Below are 20,540 nucleotides of genomic sequence, written 5' to 3'. Positions count from 1 at the left end.
AATATATTTGTATTTTCCCGCCTCTCCCGAATGGATCGAGGCGGGATTACAGTCAGTTAAAACAAATACATCAGCATTTGCTGCCACCACCGTGAAGCATTCTCTAACCAATTTAAATAATAGCACTTAAATTGACTTTGAATTTAACATGCTGTTATTCTTTGTAATATTAATTTTGCAAACCTGATTAATGATTTTCTCTCCAGATATACTTTCAAAAACATCAACTCCATTTAATAAATCAAACAAAACTGGAAATCAGCAAGTGACACCATGGGAGACACTGGTTGTATTTGCTATGAACCTAAAACAATTAAATGTCCAAATGAACATGAGCAATGTAATGGGAAATACTACGTAAGTAAATCTGATATTTATAAACATTTGAATTCGCATATCTATTTAAAAAATCATGTGAATGGGTAAAACACTCTTTGATCCACTTTTGCGCCACACATTGTCACATAACATTTGAGGACTTTGAATTTAGTGTTTACCAGATACCACTTAATGAGAATATTGGCTGGATACATACTGTGGCAAATACCCAGTCGTTAGTCCAGATACCCTTTATCCTTAGCCTGTGGCAGTCCTTTTATTCTTAAAATTTGTATTTGTTATTTTGGCAGATGAGAGGCAGATATGCTAGACTACATAGTTGTCTTTCTCTCTCCTTGCTTTAGGTGGACTACTAGTGGTTTGAAAAGCCAGGGACGTTTATCTGTGGGCAGTAACAGGGATCGGGAAATTACCATGTCAGTTGGTCTGGGAAGATCACATTTGGATTCTAGAGGAGGTGTGGTTGGAGGTACCATTGATGTTAATGCCTTGGAGATGGTGGGTAAGTTATAAAGATAGTATTTCTTTGCACTTGTTACTGCTTCCTATAAAACTTAATAAGGATGTGACCAATCTGTTGTTAAACTGGGATATTTATTATTCTTTTTTAAAAATTACACTTTTTCAAGAGATAGCAAAAGTGTATCTAAATCAGAATGGATAGGATCAAGCTATTGATAATCTATAGTTTTTTGTGGGTTTTTCATTCTATGTGGCCATGTTCTAGAAGAGTTTCTTCCTGACATTTCACCAGCATCTGTAGCTGGCAGGCACAGATGCTGGCGAAACGTCAGGAAGAAACTCTTCTAGAACATGGCCACATAGCCCGAAAAACCCGCAAAAAACTATGGATGCCGTCCATGAAAGCCTTCGACTTCCCAGTGATAATCATTGAAATCCTATTGATTTGAATGACAAAATCCATACATGCTTAAATATCTCCCACTGAAGTTACCAGTTCTTAGAAACTGAATGGATTGTGCCTGGTTTAGACTTCTTTCTGTTTATTTTGTGTCTTTTGGTGTGTTGTTCAAATCTTTGAAAATGATTTCTGTAGCACATTTCTTAATTCTAAAAATGTAAGGTGTATGTGTTCACTAGCTGTCAATTATTGTACAATACAGTTGGTCCTCTATGTCCACAGACTCAACCATCTACAACCTTTTTTTTTTTTTTTAAATCCCAAAAGCAAATCTTAGTTTTGCCATTTATATAAGGGGCACCATTTTACTGTGCCATTGTGTATAATGAGACTTGAGCATCCATGGATTTTAGCATCCATGGGTGTCCTGGAACCAAACTTCAATTGATATACAGGGCCTACTGTACTATTCAGTAGAAGCACCAGTAGAAAGATACACTTTGGTTTGACATAAAACAGATCAAACTGATTTGTGGATAAGAATAGTGTTAAGGCATGAAACAGCACCAGCTTGGGCTGTGTTGGTGATGTGGTGTACAGACGATGCATGCCCCGAAAGCACCCAGAACCCACACAGAAAGTGTTCCAACCGGGAAAAGCTAGCACAAATAGGAGTGGACATAATCTGCTTCTGCTGGTGGCTGGGTTTGGGACTGTGGTGGTGGTCTGCTTCAGCAGTGGGCCCACGCGGTCACCGCACTTGGGGCCTGCATGATCCTTTTGACCGATGTGCTTCAGGCCTGCATTTATTTAATGTATATCCTGGTTTAGACTCTTCTCCTAAATTTTTCTTGTCCCACTGCTAAGCTTATGCATGTATATTTATTTTTCAGCTCATATTTCAGAACACCCCAACCAGCAGCCAAGTCACAAAATTCAGATTACCATGGGCTCCACTGAAGCACGTGTTGATTATATGGGGTCCAGTATCCTAATGGGCATTTTCAGTAATGCAGACCTTAAACTGCAGGATGAATGGAAAGTTAACCTCTACAATACTTTGGATTCTAGCATTACTGATAAAAGGTATGTAGTTATTAGTTGAGTTTTGTTTTTTGTATTTAAACATGTATGTATCTGCACATGTGATTACAAATGAACTTTTTAGCTGCTTTTTTAAGGTATTAGTAAAGAATTCCTACTGAAATTGCTAAAAGTTGTTATTGTTTTTATACATTTATTACATTAAGAATAAAGTAAAACAACATAAATTCCTGGGAATATTTTCATTTTTATATTTTAGTGAGATCTTTGTTCATGGAGATTTGAAGTGGGATATATTTCAAGTAATGATTTCAAGATCAACCACACCAGACCTCATCAAAATAGGAATGAAGCTGCAAGAATTCTTTACTCAGCAGTTTGATACCAGCAAAAGAGCTTTGTCTACGTGGGGACCTGTTCCTTATCTTCCCCCAAAGACTGTGGTCAATACTGTAGAAAAAAGCGCACATCAACAATGTATGTATTATTTTAAGTCTTCTCTTATTAAACATTTTTATTTGAGGCATAATGATGCACTTGACCAGTTTTTAGTGTAGATACATTATACATTTAATTTGGAGTGTAAGTACCGTATTACAAGTTATATGTTTGCTATATAGAGATGAGCAGATTCCCCTTTGTTTTAATCAGAGTCTCTTAGAATAAATTTAGTTATGTTGAAAAAAATCAGATAGTTCAGGTTGATCCTAAGCTTATCCAGAAAGCAAGCCCTCAAACACATACACTTTTCCAGACTGTCATTACCTACTTATTGTGGCTATTACTGATACTGTGGTATCAAGTAAAATTAAAATTCCTTTCTTCTCTAATATTAGAAGACATATTTTTCTGATATTTGTAGCTCTGGTAAAAATGGAGCTTCTTGCACAGCAATATTGTAGACTTATAAATACCCATGAAAAAGGAATCAAGACTCTTGGACCAATTGGGAGAGAGAAGGGAAGGAATATAATTCTTCTCCGACTCATTAAAACCAAGCCACAGAAGAATTAATCATTTGTCATCCCTACCTTGTAGTTGAGGAGAGCATAATGCACCTGCAACATTTGTGTTATTGAGCCTGGAAATATTTATCTCAGCCATAAACAGTGAGCCCACGCCATACGCGTGCTCCTTATAGGCGGCTTTCAGCATACGCTGAATCTGCCCGGGAAACGGGTGAATATCCAGCGCACATACATAGCCGCACGACACGCACAAGCACCATTATATCCAATGGGGCTCGCGAATGGCATGCGCGGCTGCGGGGTGCACACACGGCCGCGCAGCAAGCAAGAGCCCCATTGAATATAACAGGGCTCAAGCATACGCATTTTTTGCTTTACGCAGGGGGGGATCTGGAACAGATCCCCTGCGTAAAGCAAGGGCCCAGTGTACCTATGTTTATAAGTGTAGGGTTTTTAAGTGGCACATTTCCTACTATGAAAAACCACAAGAGCATTAAATTATCTGTTCATTGATGTGAATGGTAATTTATTTTGCTTAAATGGAAGTTTGAAGCTCTAAATGCTTCTGATCATCTAATCTACCCTTGCATTAGCATTGCAGCTCATAAAAGAGGAGAAAGCACTTTGCAACTCTGTATGCCAGTGTCTTGGAAGTCTCTCAATCATAGGGTAGCTTTAAGTTGAAGCCATCTTGATGGCACATAATGATAATAAAAGGTTTCAGAAGTGTGGGATAATGTGTTAATGAAATGGCTGTTTATATTTATGGATTAAATTTACAAGTTAATGTATATTATTTGATTGTGTATAAAGTTAATTTTAGTACATTTGATGCTCTCTGTATATATGTTTCTGTGTTTCTCCTAGTATTGGATGCAGCACATCATCGCCACTGGCCAGGGGTCCTAAAGGTTGTGTCAGGATGCCACATATCTTTATTTCAGTTTCCTTTACCAGAAGATGGAATGCAGTTTGGGGGCTCTATGAGCTTGCATGGAAATCACATGACGTTAGCATGTTTCCATGGACCTAATTTTCGTTCAAAGTCATGGGCTCTGTTTCATCTTGAAGAACCCAACATTGCCTTTTGGACAGAAGCACAAAAAATTTGGCAAGAAGGTATATATAAACTTCTGTTTTGCAATCATTTATATAGCTCGTTTCTGCTTTAAGCTTTACTTGAGAATTAACTAAATAGCTTAATTGTATAATGAGTGAATGGTGAGTCAGTCTTTTTAGGAGCATTTCTCTGGGGTAAAACTTTTTCCTTATTTAGAGTATCTATGGACTGATTTTTATCAGAAGATTATTAGATTGCTTAAAAATAAAATGGTGCAAACAATAAGGCACATAACAGTACACATAAGGCATCCAGAATTTGGCAGAACTAGTATTAAATACCAGTATTTGAGAATACCTGCATGAAGAAATGTGTGTTGATTAATTGGTACAATGTCTATATTTTTCTAAAGCATAGAAAATAACTGGATAACTTTCTGGTTTGCTTAAGTGCTTGAAGGATGTCCTTTTGTTTTTTAAATTATGTTGTTATTTAAACTTGCTTTATTCAGATGTGAATTTGTATTAATCAGAGGTATGTATTTTTGTAATGTGATTAATTAATATTAGTAATGAGATATGCAGCAGTAAAATGATCTGGCAGCAAAGTTCAATCTTTCTGTTATTGTCAATTAGTTAGCCTTTAAAAAAAAATCTATGAATTCCTGTATATAGAAAAGCTTCCTTATTCATGCCCGCTTTCTTCTCCCACATCTGGGGGAATTGCTTAGAAGATACAAAAAGGAGCTTAGGGCTTCATGCATTCCTCAGGTTGTTCTTTCTCAACTCATTTTTTAAGGGAAGGTTATTATATAGGGAGCCACGTCTGACTTCCCAAAGCCTGCTACAGGGGTGGGTAAAGTGCATCTCAAAGACCATTTGCAGCATCCCAGACAATATTTGTGTCCTCCTGGTGCTTCCTTGGTCTCTCACAAATTAAAGTTTTTGCAAAAAAGAGAGAGAGAGAGACCCTTCCCCCATGCCTTCTAGGAGGTAAGAGGGCATTTCCACCATATTTGAGGTCCCTGGGCCAATGTAGGCCCAAGAGAGACATTTTCAAAACAGCAAGTGAACAGGAAGTTATTTCCATTCACTTCCTGTTTTAAAAAATCCTATCCTGGGCCTTGAGTCCTTGTACTGGGAGGGATGATGATGATGATGATAATCTGGCACAGCAAGCCCCACAAACATGGTGACATTGCCCTCCTTAACTCCTAAAAACCATTTGGGGGCAAAAATTGTAGGGGGGTCCTTGTAGGAGTAAATGCAGCAAGGAGAGCTGCCCTCCAAGATCCTCGACCCTTCCACAGTTGCCCACTCCTGTTCTGCTAGATAATGCTTGATTTACCGGATCCTCTATTTTCAGTGAATGGGCTGGAGTATACAGAAAGGAAAATCTCAGATATTTCTGTGCCAGGATATTCATGGCCTTACACATCCACAAGAAAATCTTAAGTGTGGTTAGGAAATGAAAGGTAGATAGTTTGATTCCTTCCATGTTGATGTACATGATAAGAAATTCCATTAACAGAATGGAGAATTTTAATCACAGTGAAATTCTATTAATTCTACTAACTTCACACTCTTTTCTTCAGTGGCTTCTCAAATAAAGGCTGATCTGTCATGGAGTCTAATACAATAATAATAATAAATTTTTATTTATATACCGCCCTGTGGCGATTAATCAGTTCAGAATCAGGTACATTCCAGGATGTTATGAATGTGGACAATTTACTCATTCTTGGAGCTACATGAACTCTGTAAAATCACAGAATCTTAGAGTTGGAAGGGACCACAAGAGCCATATCATCTAATCCCATGGCACCATGTGATAGATGTGGCTGTGTGCTGTCTTAACTGTTCATTAGCAGCCACCAAAAGAAGGAAAAGACTGAATTAAATCCAACATTTTATACAATATTTTAATTAAAAATCTGGTTGCAGTTTGCCTTCAGCTCTCTAGTTATTGCATATATTATTTAATAATGTATGCTAACTTTCCAGTTTTTACTTTCAGTATGATTATGCACTTCAATAAATTATATTCGTTAAACTTCCTCACCCCTCTAGGTTCTAGTGAGCATTCTACCTATGTTGTACAAACATTAGATTTCCATTTGGGCCACAATACTATGGTGACAAAACCATGCGGGGCCCTTGAAAGTCCAATGGCAACTATCACCAAGATAACAAGGAGACGTCATGAAAACCCACCACACGGAGTTGCAACTGTGAAAGAATGGTTCAATTATGTTACAGCTACCAGGAATGAAGGTAGGGACTCTACTTTTACAAAATCTCTTATTGTTCACCCGATTACTATTTATGGAATGGAATATAGCTATGGCAGTTCCATTAAAAGTGATACATTTGCAACACTGGTGTCAGTAAAAACAATTCCATGTCTTTATAGATGTTAGAATTACTGATACTATAACTGACTGTACTGTATACACATGTTAAATCAGAGGGGTTATTCAAAGATCCCATAAACACTATTCTGTTGGTGGCATATTTCTGCTAAATTAACAGTGGGGATGTGGGTTTTACTAGTCTGCCCTTCCACCTGTAACTCCAAGGAAACTGTACGGGTTGAATCTCCCTTATTTGAAATGCTTGGGACCAGAAGTGTTTTGGATTTTGGAATATTTGCATATACATTATAACATATCTTGGACATGGGACCCAACTCTAAAAATATAATTCATTTATGTTTTGTATACACCTTATACACTTAGCTTTAAGGTAGTTTTATGCACATTATTTTTAATACTTTTGTGCATGAAACAAAGTTTGTGTACACTGAACCATCAGAAAGCAAAGATGTCATTATCTGAGCCACCCATGCGAACAGTCTCAGATTTTGGGAATTCCAGATAAGAGAGACTCACTCTGTACTAGAATGTGGTTGGTTGAAGCTAGAGGCCTCCTGTTGATCTCAGAGTTGAAGCAAAGGAGCGTTTGTGATCATCTAAAGGACTAAATTGAAGCTGTCATACTTTGGCTGCATCATGAGGAGAGATGACTCACTAGAAAAGACGATAATGCTAGGAAAGAAGGAGAGCAGTAGAAAGAGAGGAAGGCCACACATTTGAAAAACAGTTCTGTGTAGCAATAGAAAGCCTGCCAAGCTATTACAGATTAAATGAAAATACTTATAATTACTGCTGAATCTTTTCAACAAGATAACTGAGAAATACAATTTACTATTATCTTTCTAGAGTTAAACCTTCTCCGAAATGTTGATGCAAATAACCCAGAAAATAGCACAACTGTGAAAAGCTCCAGCTTGTTAAGTGGATTCAGAGGAGGTTCCAGTTACAATCATGAAACTGAAACTATATTTGCATTACCAAGAATGCAGCTGGATTTCAAATCTATTCATGTTCAGCAACCACAGGAACCTTTACTACAAGGTAAACTATCATATGTTATTCTAATATATGATCCAAATCCCTATGACCAAATCCATTTCTCATATAAAGAGAACTCAGCATAGTTCTAAATCTGAGATAAAACTTGAATAAAATGATTAGAATGCTGGGCCAAAGCTAACAAAATTTCAACATGGAGAAATGTAAGGTACGGCACCTAGGGCCAAAAAAAGAAGAAGAACTGATCAATATAGGAAGTGGGATACCTGGCTTAATGAGACTACATGTGAAAGGGATCTAAGAGTCCTAGTAGACCACAAGCTGAACATGGGGTGATATGATAACTATACTTCTATTGATGCAGCCCAGAATCTCATTGGCCTTTTTAGCAGCTAACAAGGCCAATGAGATTCTGGGCTGCATCAATAGAAGTATAGTGTCTTGATCAAGGGAAGTAATAGTGCCACTCTATTCTGCTTTGGTTAGGCTTCACCTGGAATAGTGTCCAGTTCTGGCTACCATAGTTCAAAATGGATGTTGACTGGCTGGAGCATGTCCCAAGGAGGGCGACTAAAATGGTGAAAGGTCTGGAAACCCTGCCCTATGTATGTGGAGTGACTTAGGGAGCTGGGGATGTTTAGCCTGGAGAAGAGAAGGTTAAGAGGTGATATGGTAACCCTGTTTAACTATTTGAAGGGATGTCATATTGAGGCTGGAGCAAGTGTGCTTTCTGCTGCTCCAAAGAATAGGACACAGAACAATGGATGCCAGCTACAGGAAAAGAGATTCCATCTAAACATTAGGAGGAACTTCCTGACAGGAAGAGCTGTTCAAAAGTGGAGCACACTCCCTCAGTGAGTGATGAAGTCTCCTTCTTTGAAGGTCTTTAAACAGAGTCTGGATGGCCATCTATCAGGGATGCTTTGATGGAGAGTTCCTGCATGACAAGGGGTTGGACTGAATGTCCCTTGTGATCTCTTCCAACTCTACGATCCTATGATTCTATGAAACTATTAAGAACAGTTAGTTTAACTTTGTGTTCACTATGATCCAAAACACACCACAGAAATAATCCAGTTTGAGACTGCTTTAACTGTCCTGGCTCAGTGCTAGGAAATTCTGGGAGCTATAGTTTTGTGAGACATTTAGCCTCATCTGTCAGGGAGCTCTGGTGCCACAATAAACTACAATTCCCAGGATTCCCTAGCACTGATCCAGGGCAGTTAAGGTGATCTCAAACTGGATTGTCTCTGCAGTGTGTTTTGGATGTATGAAATACAAAATGAGAATGTATACCCTTTGAGCTGTGTAAGAAAAATTACATTAATTCTTAGCAATGTATTCTTCAAATTTAATAGATAATTCAAGAAAAAAGAAAATTAACCAAGGGGACCTTGATTTTTATGCAACATGGCATCAGTGTATTAGTTGTACAAATAGGAATGCTGTTTTTTACTCTCCTCTTCACTCACAGTTTATCTCTCTTTTCCCTCAGAAGTATGTGATCCTTTCTAGTTTCTTTTTCTCATCCCTAAGTCTATATGACTTTCTCATCTCACCTCTCAGCACATTATTTCAGCAGTACCTCCCATTCTCATTCTCCTAGGTGATCACCATCTCATGTAAATAAACACCATCCAGCACGTTAAAACCTATTGCTCAATTTTCATTCATACTGTTATCCTTCCTTACCATTTAATATCAGAATACTGTATACAAATTATATTATAATTACTGCATTATATGAAAAGTAGAAAATCAAGATAAAGTGCTTAAGTTACTGAGAAAATATATTGTGGAAATACACTGTCATGTGCGTTGTCAGGGATTGCACTTCAAGATCAGTTCATAAATTATTATTACCTTTCATTACTTATAGATAACTCTTCACCTGCATTTTAAATATTTGTCATTAAAATTGTGTAAGCATGTTTGCATGTAATCATCACTGCCCAAATGATGTATAGAATTTTATTACAGATGCCAGTGCTAAACCAAAGGTGGAGTGCAGTGTAGTAACAGAATTCACTGATCACATTTGTGTAACTATGGATGCTGAACTGATAATGTTCCTGCATGACTTAGTATCTGCTTATCTTAAAGAGAAGGAAAAAGGTATGTTTATCAATTTATCAATGATGCTTTGATGTTATTCAGGTGAACTCTTTTTAGGTTGATGTGTGCAGAAAACATTTTTGTGAGTTTGACAAAAAAAATTATTAAAGAATTACAGACATTTGTTCTGAATTTGATTCTGAAAAGGAATATTTTTAATTTGACAGAGTGACTAGAGGTCTTACCTGGCCCAAGGTTATAACATGCTGTTTCATGCTGAATTACTGTCAATTCTGAAAGCTGTACTCTTTATAACTTTAATTATGTCATATGATTTAAAATTGAGTGCTTTCCTTTCCAAGGCTCTCTTTTAAGGCAGGGAATACTTTGAAGGGTGTTCATATGTTTTATATGGCTTAGAAATACCGGCACGGGTCAGACCATCCAAAAAGGATGGTCTCCCAGTGCCTAGTTTTGGTCCGCGGGGAAGCCGCAGCCTCCAGATGGCAGGACTTCCCCGTGGACCAAAAAGAACCTGCAAAAAGCAGGTTATTGCGATGCCATTATGTCACAGTGCACCAATGGTGCACTTGAGATGTCATAATGGCGCCACAATGTGCGGACACTATTATGATGTCGCAATGCGCCAATGGTGCACTTGCGATGTCATAATGGCGCTGCGACGTGCGGACGCTATGCGTCTGGCACATAATGATGTACAGGGCGCCGCCATTTTGACGCCCTTGTCACGTGCAAGGGGTGAGGGGTGTCCAGAAGCGCCACTCCTCGCAAATGACAAGGGCGTCCTTTCGTGCCCATCTGGACCAGGCCATGGTTTAGTTTAATAAAACATATGAAGTACACGTGGGAATTTCACTGGAAAATTCATTATGTCTTGTTTATATAAAAATAATAATCCTGCTCTTGATGGGTTAAAAAAGTGACTTCTGGGATATTTTTGGATCTCACTAAAATTCCCATGTGTTTCAGGAGATAAAAACGTTCTTTCTCCACATGAGCATTTGTAGGTGTAGATTGTATATCAGGTAGTGACAGTGCATCTCATAGACTGCGTATGCCCCTAAAAGTGTTTTATAAGCCACCAAACCTTTCCAAATTATTATTTTTAAATAAATATACTGAAGGACTTTTGGTTAGCAGAAATTGAATGGTACAGTTACCCACAGTGGAGTATGAGAGCATTTTAGGCAAAAAGTGGGGACTTCAAAGTCACTAGGGAGGAAATGTAGCCCCCCCAAACTTCATCCAGTTGCCCACCCCTGTCCTACACTCTAGAATGAAGAATATTCCTCAGTAATTCAAAACACTTTTTTACACAAGATGGAACATTCACTTTTATTACCTGACAGATTTCCATGTCTGTAAAAGGGTTATTTTAATGTATTTCAGAAAGCACTCAGGTTATTTCCAATGGGAAAAAAACATGTAGACTAAAAATATGAGAAAACGGGAATAAACTATTTTTCTTCATTTGCAGAAAGGCCTAAAATCATTATATAATTTTCTGCCCCCAATAACAAAATAGCCCCTGCTGCAAGAAATATCCCCAAATGAAGAGCCACTTTTGTGCAGCCATACTACAGGCAGCCAGAGACTGTCATATGAAAGATGTAAAAATGGTAAATCTCTCCCTTCAGAGGATATGATATCTTAACATTGCAGCAGTAGCATATTTTAATGCCATGTTTCCTTGGTTTATTTGGAATATACTGCTGGAATGGGCATTTATCTCTGAACTCAATCAGCTTTCCATCAGTGGTTAGATCCATCTCACATGTATGCCACATTCAGAGCAGTTCAACAAACAGTCCACAGGTCCCAAAAGACAGTCCGTCTTATCAGTGGCTCTTGGCATTCCTCTTGTGTTCCCATGGTTGAACTTCAAGTACCTTGTGAATGCACCAAATCTTTTCAGGGTCATCACTGCTCTTAAGTGGCACTGCCCTGAGAATAGATACCAGTGTTCCATCAAGGCTTCATGTTGTCCATGATAGATCCTTATCAAGACCAGTAGACTACTATGTGCCTTCAGTGCACTGACATCAGGGGTCCTCCACACTTTGACTGTTGTAAGGTTCCTCTTGTCCCATACAGCAGTGTGCCTCTGTTTGTTCCATGGCTTGTGTGGCACAGGTAGTAATTTTGGAATTAGTACTACGTAGTGGTTTGAGTTTTGGACCAGGACTCCAGGAGACCAAGGTCTGAATTACTGCTCAACCATGAAAATACCCAGATGACCATGACAAAGTCATAGTCTCTCAGGCTAAGAAGAAGGCGTTTCAAACTCCTCTAAATAAATCTTACCAGATCACCGTAAGTCAGAGGCAACTTCAAAGCATGTAACTACAAGTATTTTTAATGTGCTTTATGCCATTTAAATGAATTTTGTTGTAACTACAGGAATTTATAAATAAAATAATGTGATTCTGATATGTACGGTATTTTTTAAAATGTGACTACTGTATTTATTTTCATAAATATGTCTAAATATAATTTTTATCTATAAAACTTGTCTTTGTAATTTTGTGTTTTACAATAACAATTCTGGATTCCTAAAATGAAAAGCTTGCTGTCCTTATCTCTCTTTTTCAGCCATTTTTCCACCTCGCATTTTTTCTGGTCGGCCTGGGCAGAAAAGCCCTGTCAGTGTACTTGATGAAAGTTCTGCTAAGAGAGAGACAGAAGAAAGTATTACATATACAACTGTTGACTGGAGAGAATTTATCTGCAATACATGGCATCTGGAGCCTACACTTAGGTGTGTACTGTTACACTTCTGCTTTATCTTTCTCCTCCAAAATAGCACTCAAGACAGCAAACAAACAAACAAAAACCAAACATATAAAATATTGTTGAGTAGAATGTGCATGCTGTTATTTTGGATGTGCTGGAGATTAGTTTGTGGAGGGGGCATGCAATGTTTCTGTTGCCTTCCATGATGTTTGAAATAGTATGTCATGCCCTATGAGTATCTAAATTGGGTCATTTGTTTGATTGGACTTTAGATATTGGATCGTGAGTTGTGGCCACTTTCACATCACGCCTCCTCTTTGGCCTGGCTACATCTAGAATTTCTCATCATTAATAGCGAATTCTTAGAGTTTACTCCTTTTCTTTTTCATGTTTAAAATGTTGTTAAGATTATATAGAATGCCAAATAATCATGGTCATACAAGCCTTCTTACTCAAGAAATTCCTTTATAAGTTATTGTTAATAAATTGTCATCAAATCAGTTGCCCCAGAAGGACATTATTTATTAATGCAAATAGTTGATATGATTGTGTTACTTTATCTAAATACTGAGACTAGCAATATGTTTTAATTTGTAGATTAATCTCGTGGACTGGAAGAAAAATTGACCCAGTAGGTGTAGACTATATTCTTCAGAAATTAGGCTTCCATCATGCAAGAACTACTATTCCAAAATGGCTTCAACGTGGAGTTATGGATCCACTTGACAAAGTTCTGTCGGTTCTTATCAAAAAGCTTGGCACTGCACTACAGGATGAAAAAGAAAAGAAAGGAAAGGACAAGGAAGATCACTAGAATTATTCTAAAATGAAGGGGGTCAAACCAGATTTTATATTTTTCTCTGTTTTACAATTTGTTCAGTTGTATAATTTAATGAATTACACTGAAACAGCTTTTTGCTACTGTGTTTAAATGAACAATATTGTGAATAACTGTTTACTGTGGTACATGGTGCCATTTTGTATTCAGTCTAGCACTGCATGACCAATGTTTGTGAAGAAACCTGTGAAGCTGCTGTTTAGCATTCACAATTGTATTATGTGCAATATTCTACATCTCTAAGCTACAAATTAACTGTGAATTTTCATAACTTTTACTTGCCATAACACTGAAAACCCTTTTGGATAATGTGATTCCATGAATAGGTTTTTCTTGTTGGTGTAGATTGTATAAATTCTGTTTGTATATAATTTATGAAACGGTGGTTGCCATTGTGAGAAATCATTTTAAATTTGTTACCCTTGGAATAAAAGTTAATGTCAAATACAGTCTTCTTAATATTTTTGTACATAGAAGCACTCATAAGTAAAAAGTGAATTGAATTGAAAGCAACAGAGAAATCTAGTGTTATCGGGTCATTTGAAGTTGTATTGTGTATTTGAATTTGAATCGGGGTACTTGAAGTTGTACAATGCAACAAATAATTCATACTCTCTAAACATATTATTAATTATACAAGTTTTAACTATGTAGTAGCATTCATTTGTTTCATAATGTGTGGATCCAAGTATTCCCTAATCTTGGAGTTTAACAATGAAGTACTAACACAATTGAATAGGATAACATATATTTCTTAATTGCAGCTTCTACCTCATAAACTAAGATGTATATTCCAGAATGTGAAATAATATGAAGATACCTTATAGCTGTGGAGTCATTAAAATAAATGCATCCTGTATTTAGAAATAATTTGAGGCTATAAACTGACCACAGGATTGTGTTCCCCCAACACTTTTTTCTAATGTACAAAATGGAATAAAGTGTCAACATAGGAAGCGGTCTTATATTGGGTCACACTTCTTTGTCCTTCAAGTATACTATTGTCCACTGTCATCACTCCCAAAATTTCAAGCAGAGATTATCCTGCTCACTGATCTTTTTAATCAGCTGTTGAACATGGAACCTTCTGGACACAAAATGACTGTTCTGCAATTAAGTTACAAATGTTCTTTCCCAAAATAAGTTAATCATAAACTAAGAAATTACGTTCTTCAGGCCTCCTGTACAGCATTCTGACATGTCACTCTTCACAGCTCATTGGAGCACTGCCATCCTAAGGTACAAGTATTTGGAGATCAATATCCTCAGCGATCCGCCTTCCTATACAAGATTTGGAATAGCCTTCAGGTATAAAGAATATACAGTTGTCAAGAGCCCAAAGCACATGGCCAAGCCCATGCTATCCTGACCTGGGTCGGTCTCTGGGCCAGAACAGCAACAGGTGGGTACTTTCCTGTCTGCTGCCGTACCTTCCTCCATTGTCATGTCTGCTGAGAAGACCCCATTGCAGCCTATAAAGGCTGAAATGGGGCACATCGATACAGCCATGTGGCCAGGCATCTCATATCTAACATCACAGACTGCGAAAGCAGAGGAAAGTATGGGGTTCATGGAGCTGTCTGGTCTGCCAGCTGTTGCCACGGAGTTTCTAAACTTCATGGTCTCTAGACAGGGTTAAGGCCCCTTTGGGGTGGGATCAGGCCAGATCTGCATCCAGTCTGCACTGATCCCAGCCCAGGACTACTGGCCTACATTGTCTAGACAGGATGACATGAGGCTTGGGGGAGCACAGGCTTATAGGCCCAAGATCCCATAAGATAACAGGATATTAAGTGCCTCCTCAAACATCAGTGCCTCCAAATCACACTGAACATGTTTCATTAACAGTGGGAAACTAATCATTGAGAAAGCAGATCTCTTCTTTGGGGGAATCCTCCAGCACTTGGAGCCAACGTTTTCATATCCTGTGGGGTACCTCTAGCTCTTACTAGCTTTTTTATGGTTGTAATGGTTTTCTATGGTTGTAAACCGCTTTGATCTGTGGAAAAGTGGTATACAAATAAAATTTATTATTATTATTACGTTATTTGAAACTCATTGGAGAGGCAGAGTAATAATAATGTTTGTTTATTTGTTTACAGTATTCATACCCCACCCTTCAGCCCTAAAGGCTCTCAGGGCGGCTTACAATTATTATTTTAATTAGATGGTTATATTATTATTATTTAGATGGTATTATTATTATTATTATTATTACTAATGGCACCACTTTTTAATCTTGTTGTAAGCTGCCTCGATCTCATTAAAGCAGCAAGGTATTATTAATAATAATTTAATGCTATTATTATGTTTTAATGCTATTATTAATTATTGTGGCGCCACTTTTTAATGTTGTAAGCCGCCTCAATTTCATGGGAGAGGCAGGGTATTATTAATAATAATAATAATAATATTTCAATGCTATTATTGCATGTTAATGCTATCATTATTATTTATTATTATGGCACCACTTTTTAATATTGTTGTAAGCCACCTCAATCTCATCGGAGAGGCAGGATATTAATAATAATATTTTGATGCTATTATTGTATTTTAATGCTAGTATTATGGCACCAGAGCTTCTCTCTGACATAGAAGGGCTTAAATGCCTGGCAAAAAAAAGTACAGTTCCCTAGCACTGAGGCAGGGCAGTTGAAGCTGTGTTAAACTGAAGCGATTTCTGCACTGTGTTCTGAGCCACAGAGAGGCCATGACTGCTTTGATTGCCGCTGACTGAGGGCCTCCGCCTCATGTGCCTCATATTTATATCAACCGTTAAAAGGGAGGGGGCGGGCGGCGCGCGGTCACGTGACCAAGGCCGCAGCGGGAAAGGCAGAGGAAGCGAACGTTTCTCGCACGCGGTGTTTGAGGGAGGGAGGAGCTTCAAATTCGAGCCTGTGTGTGGAAAGGGGGCGTGGCCTGGGCGCGATAGCGGCGGTGGGCGTGGCCGAGCGTGGCGGTGGGCGTGGCTTTGCGCGCGGATCGTTCTTCATTTGAAGGGCGTCGTCGTTAAAGGAGTTCGTTGGTCGCGTTCTAAAGGAGGAGGGCCGCCTTTCGTTGTTTGGAAGCGGAGAGAGGTAGTCCTTATAAGCACAGAGAGCTTTGAAACTTTGGGGCTGTGGCTCTGGAGGCCCTGCGCCATTCAGACCCACTGGCTCTTAAGAGGCCGGGGTTTGAATCTGCACTTGGCCGTTGCGCTTCATTAGGTGGCCTTGGGTGAGTCACACTCTCTCAGCCTCAGAGGAAGGCGAAGGCAAAGGCAATCCCCCCTCTGAGGAAACTTGCCAAGAACACACACACACACACCCCATGATAGATTCTCCTTAAGTGAGAAACGACTTGAAGACACACAACAATAACAGTTATTGTTGTGTGAAACTTCACGTTGTTTCTCACTTAAGGAGAATCCATCATGGGAGGGGGCTCTTGGCAAGTTTCCTCGGAGGGGGATTTGCCTTTGCCAATAACAAAGTCTCTCTCTCTCTCTCTCTCTCTCTCTATATATATATATATATATATATATGCTCTATACATTATAGTATAGATAATTAAAAACTATGCATTTATATATATAGAAGAGTTTTTAGCTAATTTAAAACTCTCTCTATATATATATATACACACACACTTATACAGTATATATACAGTATATATATATATATATATAAAATAGAGTTTTTAATTGTTACAGTGTTTAATTGATCTTTTAAGGGGAGGGAGGGAATAATTGGGCTACATGTATGTATGATATCAATTTTTAACTTTGGTTGTCCTTGGTCAGAGACACACATAAATAAAGCTTTAATTTATTATTATTATTATTATTATTATTAAATAACAGCAATTATTTAATAGTGGTTTTGAGCGTTGGCCCTGGAGGAACAGGGTTCGAATCCCTGCTTGGCCACGCAGACCCTCTTAATGTCCTGGTGGGTTAAGTCACACTGACTCAGAGGATCACAGAGTTGGAAGAGACTCAAGGGCCCTGATCCAGTCCAACCCCATTCTTCTGCCATGCAGGAAGTCCAAATCAAAGCATCCCCATTGACAGATGGCCATCCAGCCTCTGCTTAAAGACCTCCAAGGAAGAAGACTCCACTACACTCCGAGGGACTGTGTTCTTCCTAATGTTGAGGTGGAATCTCTTTTCCTGCAGCTTGCATCCATTGCTCTGGGTCCTTTTCTCCCTCTTTCAGAAGAAACTTGCCAAGAACACCAGTCCCCCAATGATAGGGTCTCTAAGTGAGAAACAATTTTAAGGCACACAACAACTACACTTGTCCCTCCATATTCACTGGGGTTAGGGGCACAAGACCCCCCCTCTGTGCATATGGAAAAACCGCAAATAACAAAAACACCATGTTTTTACCTGAGAGGACACCTCTCTAGGTCCTCCAGTGCAACTCTGTGATCAACATCCGACAGACATTGGCCACAGAAATGCGCTGGAGGTGCTACAAATGCCTAGTAGAGTATTCTCTCTAGGAATCTATAGGTCTTTTGGTTAAAGTTGACCATAGAGCTGCACTGGAGGAGGACCTAGATATTCCTAGGGAGAACATATTAATCAAATCTGTGAATAATCAAAGCCGCAAATATGGAAGGATGGGTGTATTTAATAGTGAGTAGAGAGATCGTAGCACCTTTGAGACTCACTAAAAGGAAGAGCTATCTTAAGGCACACAACAACTACTTAATAGTGTGTAGAGATTCTGCAGCACCTTGAAAGAAGTTGGCAGCATGGGTTTTTCTAGACTCAGATGTATTTGGTAAGAAAGTAGACTGAAATCTATGAAAACTCATGCTGCCAACTTCTTTCAGTGAGTCTCAGAGGTGCTACAAGATCTCTACATACTGATTCTATAGACTAACACGGCTATATCTTTGAATTCTCTATAATAGTGGTTTGAACATTGGCTCTGGAGAGCAGGGTTTGAATGACGGCTCAGCCAGTCATGAACCCACTGGGTGAGCTGAGGCAAGTCACACTGTCTCGGCCTCAGAGTAAGGCAATGGCAAATCTTGCCAAGAAAACACCTTGATAGGTTTGCCTTAGGGTCGCCCTAAGTTGGAAAGGAGCCACACAACAGCAGCTTGGTGTAGTGGTTTGAGTGTTGGACTAGGACTCTAAGAGACCAGGGTTTGAATCTGCACTTCATTAGGTGGCCTTGGGTGAGTCACACTCTCTCAGCTCAGAGGAGGGCAGTGGCAAACCCCCTCTTAAGGAATTTGCCAAGAAAACCCCATGATAGGTTCACACTAGGGTCATTATAAGTTGGAAACAGCTTGAAGGCACACAGCAGCAACAACAGTATTCAGTACCCTGAAGGAAAGCTGGCTCAGGAGGAGGAAGAGGTGAGGGTTGGTTGGTTTCTTAGCTTCTTAGTCCTGTTTGAAATGGAGGGCATTTTGGTATTCCCCCTGGAGAGAAGGCTGAAATGGAGGACAGTTCCTGGGGAAAGAGGACCGAGGTGAGGGGCAAGGACGTAGCCAGGGGGGGGGGGTTTGGGGGGTCGGAACCCCCCCTATCAGGTCCTGGGGGCATTCAAGCTCCTTCCTCCCCCCTCCCCTCCATTAAAACCACGGCGAGGGAACAGAGGAAAGACGAAACAAAAGTTCCTCTTTTCCCTCTCCGTGGCTTTAATGGAGGGGGGAGGAAGAGAGGGAGGGAGAGAGAGAGGGAGTCCCTATGATTCTCTTTCGTTTCCTTCAGAGTCCTGCTTCCTCCCCCTCCTCCTCCCCCCCCCTTCTTCCCTAAGGGAGAACTGAAGAAAAGAAGGAAAAGGTGACTTCTAACTTTTAGCTGTTATATCCATGTACAATATAGTATAATAATAATAATAATATCCCTTACCCAAAGTGTTGAGGATTAGATGTATTTTGGATTTTGGAGTTTTTCAGATTTGGGTATATTGATATACAGTATTATGTCTAATGGGATATTATACTGGGAGATGGGATCCATGTATGTTTCATATGCATCTCATAGACATAGACTGAAGGTAATTTAATGCACTATATTTATAAAATAATGTTGTGCTGCTGTATACTGAGCTTCAGCAAAACCCTGAGACCACTATCCTTGTATAATTCAATAGTTCAGTAATTGATCTAAACCTTCAGGATTCCCAGGTGTCCTTGAGTTGGGGGTCAGACCAGATGCTCTCAGGGTCAGTTTTGGGTTTTGGAAGTCCAGAGAAAGGAGACTCAGGCTCTACTCTGGACATTTCTCCTGAGAATGGACTCAGGTTTTCAAAAACAGTCATTTCTGGATTTTTGCAACAACAAAAAAGAGGAGGGTCTGCGATGCAAAAAGGCAAGAGGCTTCCTTCCAGCCTTGTTTTTTCTCTTTTTTAAAAGACAAATAGAATAACAGTTAGCTGGCCCTTTTTCAGCATGTCAGTGGGGATGCTTTGATGGAGAGTTCCTGCATGGCAGAATGGGGTTGGACTGGATGGCCCTTCGTGGGGTCTCTTCTAACTCTATGTTTTTATGATTAATTAATTAATATATGGAATCAATCTAAGATGATGAATCGGGGCTGTGGAGTCCTATGGCCCTGCACCAGGCAATGCTAGACTGCAGGCCCCATCATCCAGCAGCACCACAGACTGCTGGGAACTGCAGTTTAATAAGGCTGCACACTGCAGAAATAATCCAGTTCGACACTGCTTTAATGCTATGGAAAATCCTGCGATTTCCTGACAAAGAATGCTAAATGTCTCACAAAACTACAATATCCAGATATTGTTGTTGTTGTTATTTTCTTATATCCCGCCTTTCTCCCAATATACGGACTCAAGGTGGTGATTTTCCATAGCATTAATCTATAGTATATCTTTCTACAATGCAGATGGACACCTCCATTACATAATTTGTTGAGGATGCTTTGACTGGGAGTTCCTGCATGGCAGAATGGGGTTGGACTGGATCAGGGCCCTTCTAGGGGTCTCTTCTAACTCTATGATCCCATGATTCTGTAGCACTCTGAGCCTACTGTGATTTTAATAGTTTTTAAATTTATAAAGGTATAAAGTCTTATAATGCAAGCCATGCACTGATGGACTATTGCACTATAATTTTTTATTGATTGATTTTATACTCTGCCTTTCTCCCAAAATAGGATTCTCTTAAAGGGGTTTGTTTAATATAAAAAGAAAGGAACGTATAATGGCTTGGAATTAAAAATTATGATAGATAGATAGATAGATAGATAGATAGATAGATAGATAGATAGATAGATAGAT

General features: G+C 39.0%; 2 protein-coding genes across 13 annotated transcripts in view; both read left to right on the top strand.

Moving 5' to 3' along the window:
- KIAA1109 (KIAA1109 ortholog) overlaps positions 1 to 13,742 on the top strand; it is a 154,510-nt gene extending 140,768 nt beyond the window's left edge. For all 11 annotated transcript variants that reach the window (XM_042470608.1, XM_042470610.1, XM_042470617.1 and 8 more), the window contains 10 exons: positions 207 to 357; positions 684 to 841; positions 2,095 to 2,287; positions 2,505 to 2,722; positions 4,081 to 4,332; positions 6,343 to 6,546; positions 7,494 to 7,688; positions 9,627 to 9,761; positions 12,315 to 12,480; positions 13,053 to 13,742. In XM_042470608.1, the coding sequence (XP_042326542.1) occupies positions 207 to 357; positions 684 to 841; positions 2,095 to 2,287; positions 2,505 to 2,722; positions 4,081 to 4,332; positions 6,343 to 6,546; positions 7,494 to 7,688; positions 9,627 to 9,761; positions 12,315 to 12,480; positions 13,053 to 13,269 (1,889 nt within the window). In that variant the 3' untranslated portion in view covers positions 13,270 to 13,742. The remainder of the gene's footprint in view (positions 1 to 206; positions 358 to 683; positions 842 to 2,094; positions 2,288 to 2,504; positions 2,723 to 4,080; positions 4,333 to 6,342; positions 6,547 to 7,493; positions 7,689 to 9,626; positions 9,762 to 12,314; positions 12,481 to 13,052) is intronic.
- Positions 13,743 to 14,565: 823 nt separating this feature from the next.
- ADAD1 (adenosine deaminase domain containing 1) overlaps positions 14,566 to 20,540 on the top strand; it is a 21,095-nt gene continuing 15,120 nt past the window's right edge. Inside the window, exon 1 of one of the 2 annotated variants that reach the window (XM_042470619.1) lies at positions 14,566 to 14,695. The gene's annotated coding sequence lies outside the window, so the exon portion shown is untranslated. Of the gene's footprint in view, positions 14,696 to 16,250; positions 16,371 to 20,540 lie in introns of those variants that run through there. The other variant, XM_042470620.1, reaches the window with a different exon arrangement.

Source organism: Sceloporus undulatus, chromosome 5, assembly GCF_019175285.1.
Source record: "Sceloporus undulatus isolate JIND9_A2432 ecotype Alabama chromosome 5, SceUnd_v1.1, whole genome shotgun sequence".
Taxonomy (NCBI): Eukaryota; Metazoa; Chordata; class Lepidosauria; order Squamata; family Phrynosomatidae; genus Sceloporus; species Sceloporus undulatus.
This window is presented reverse-complemented; position numbering and strand designations above follow the sequence as displayed.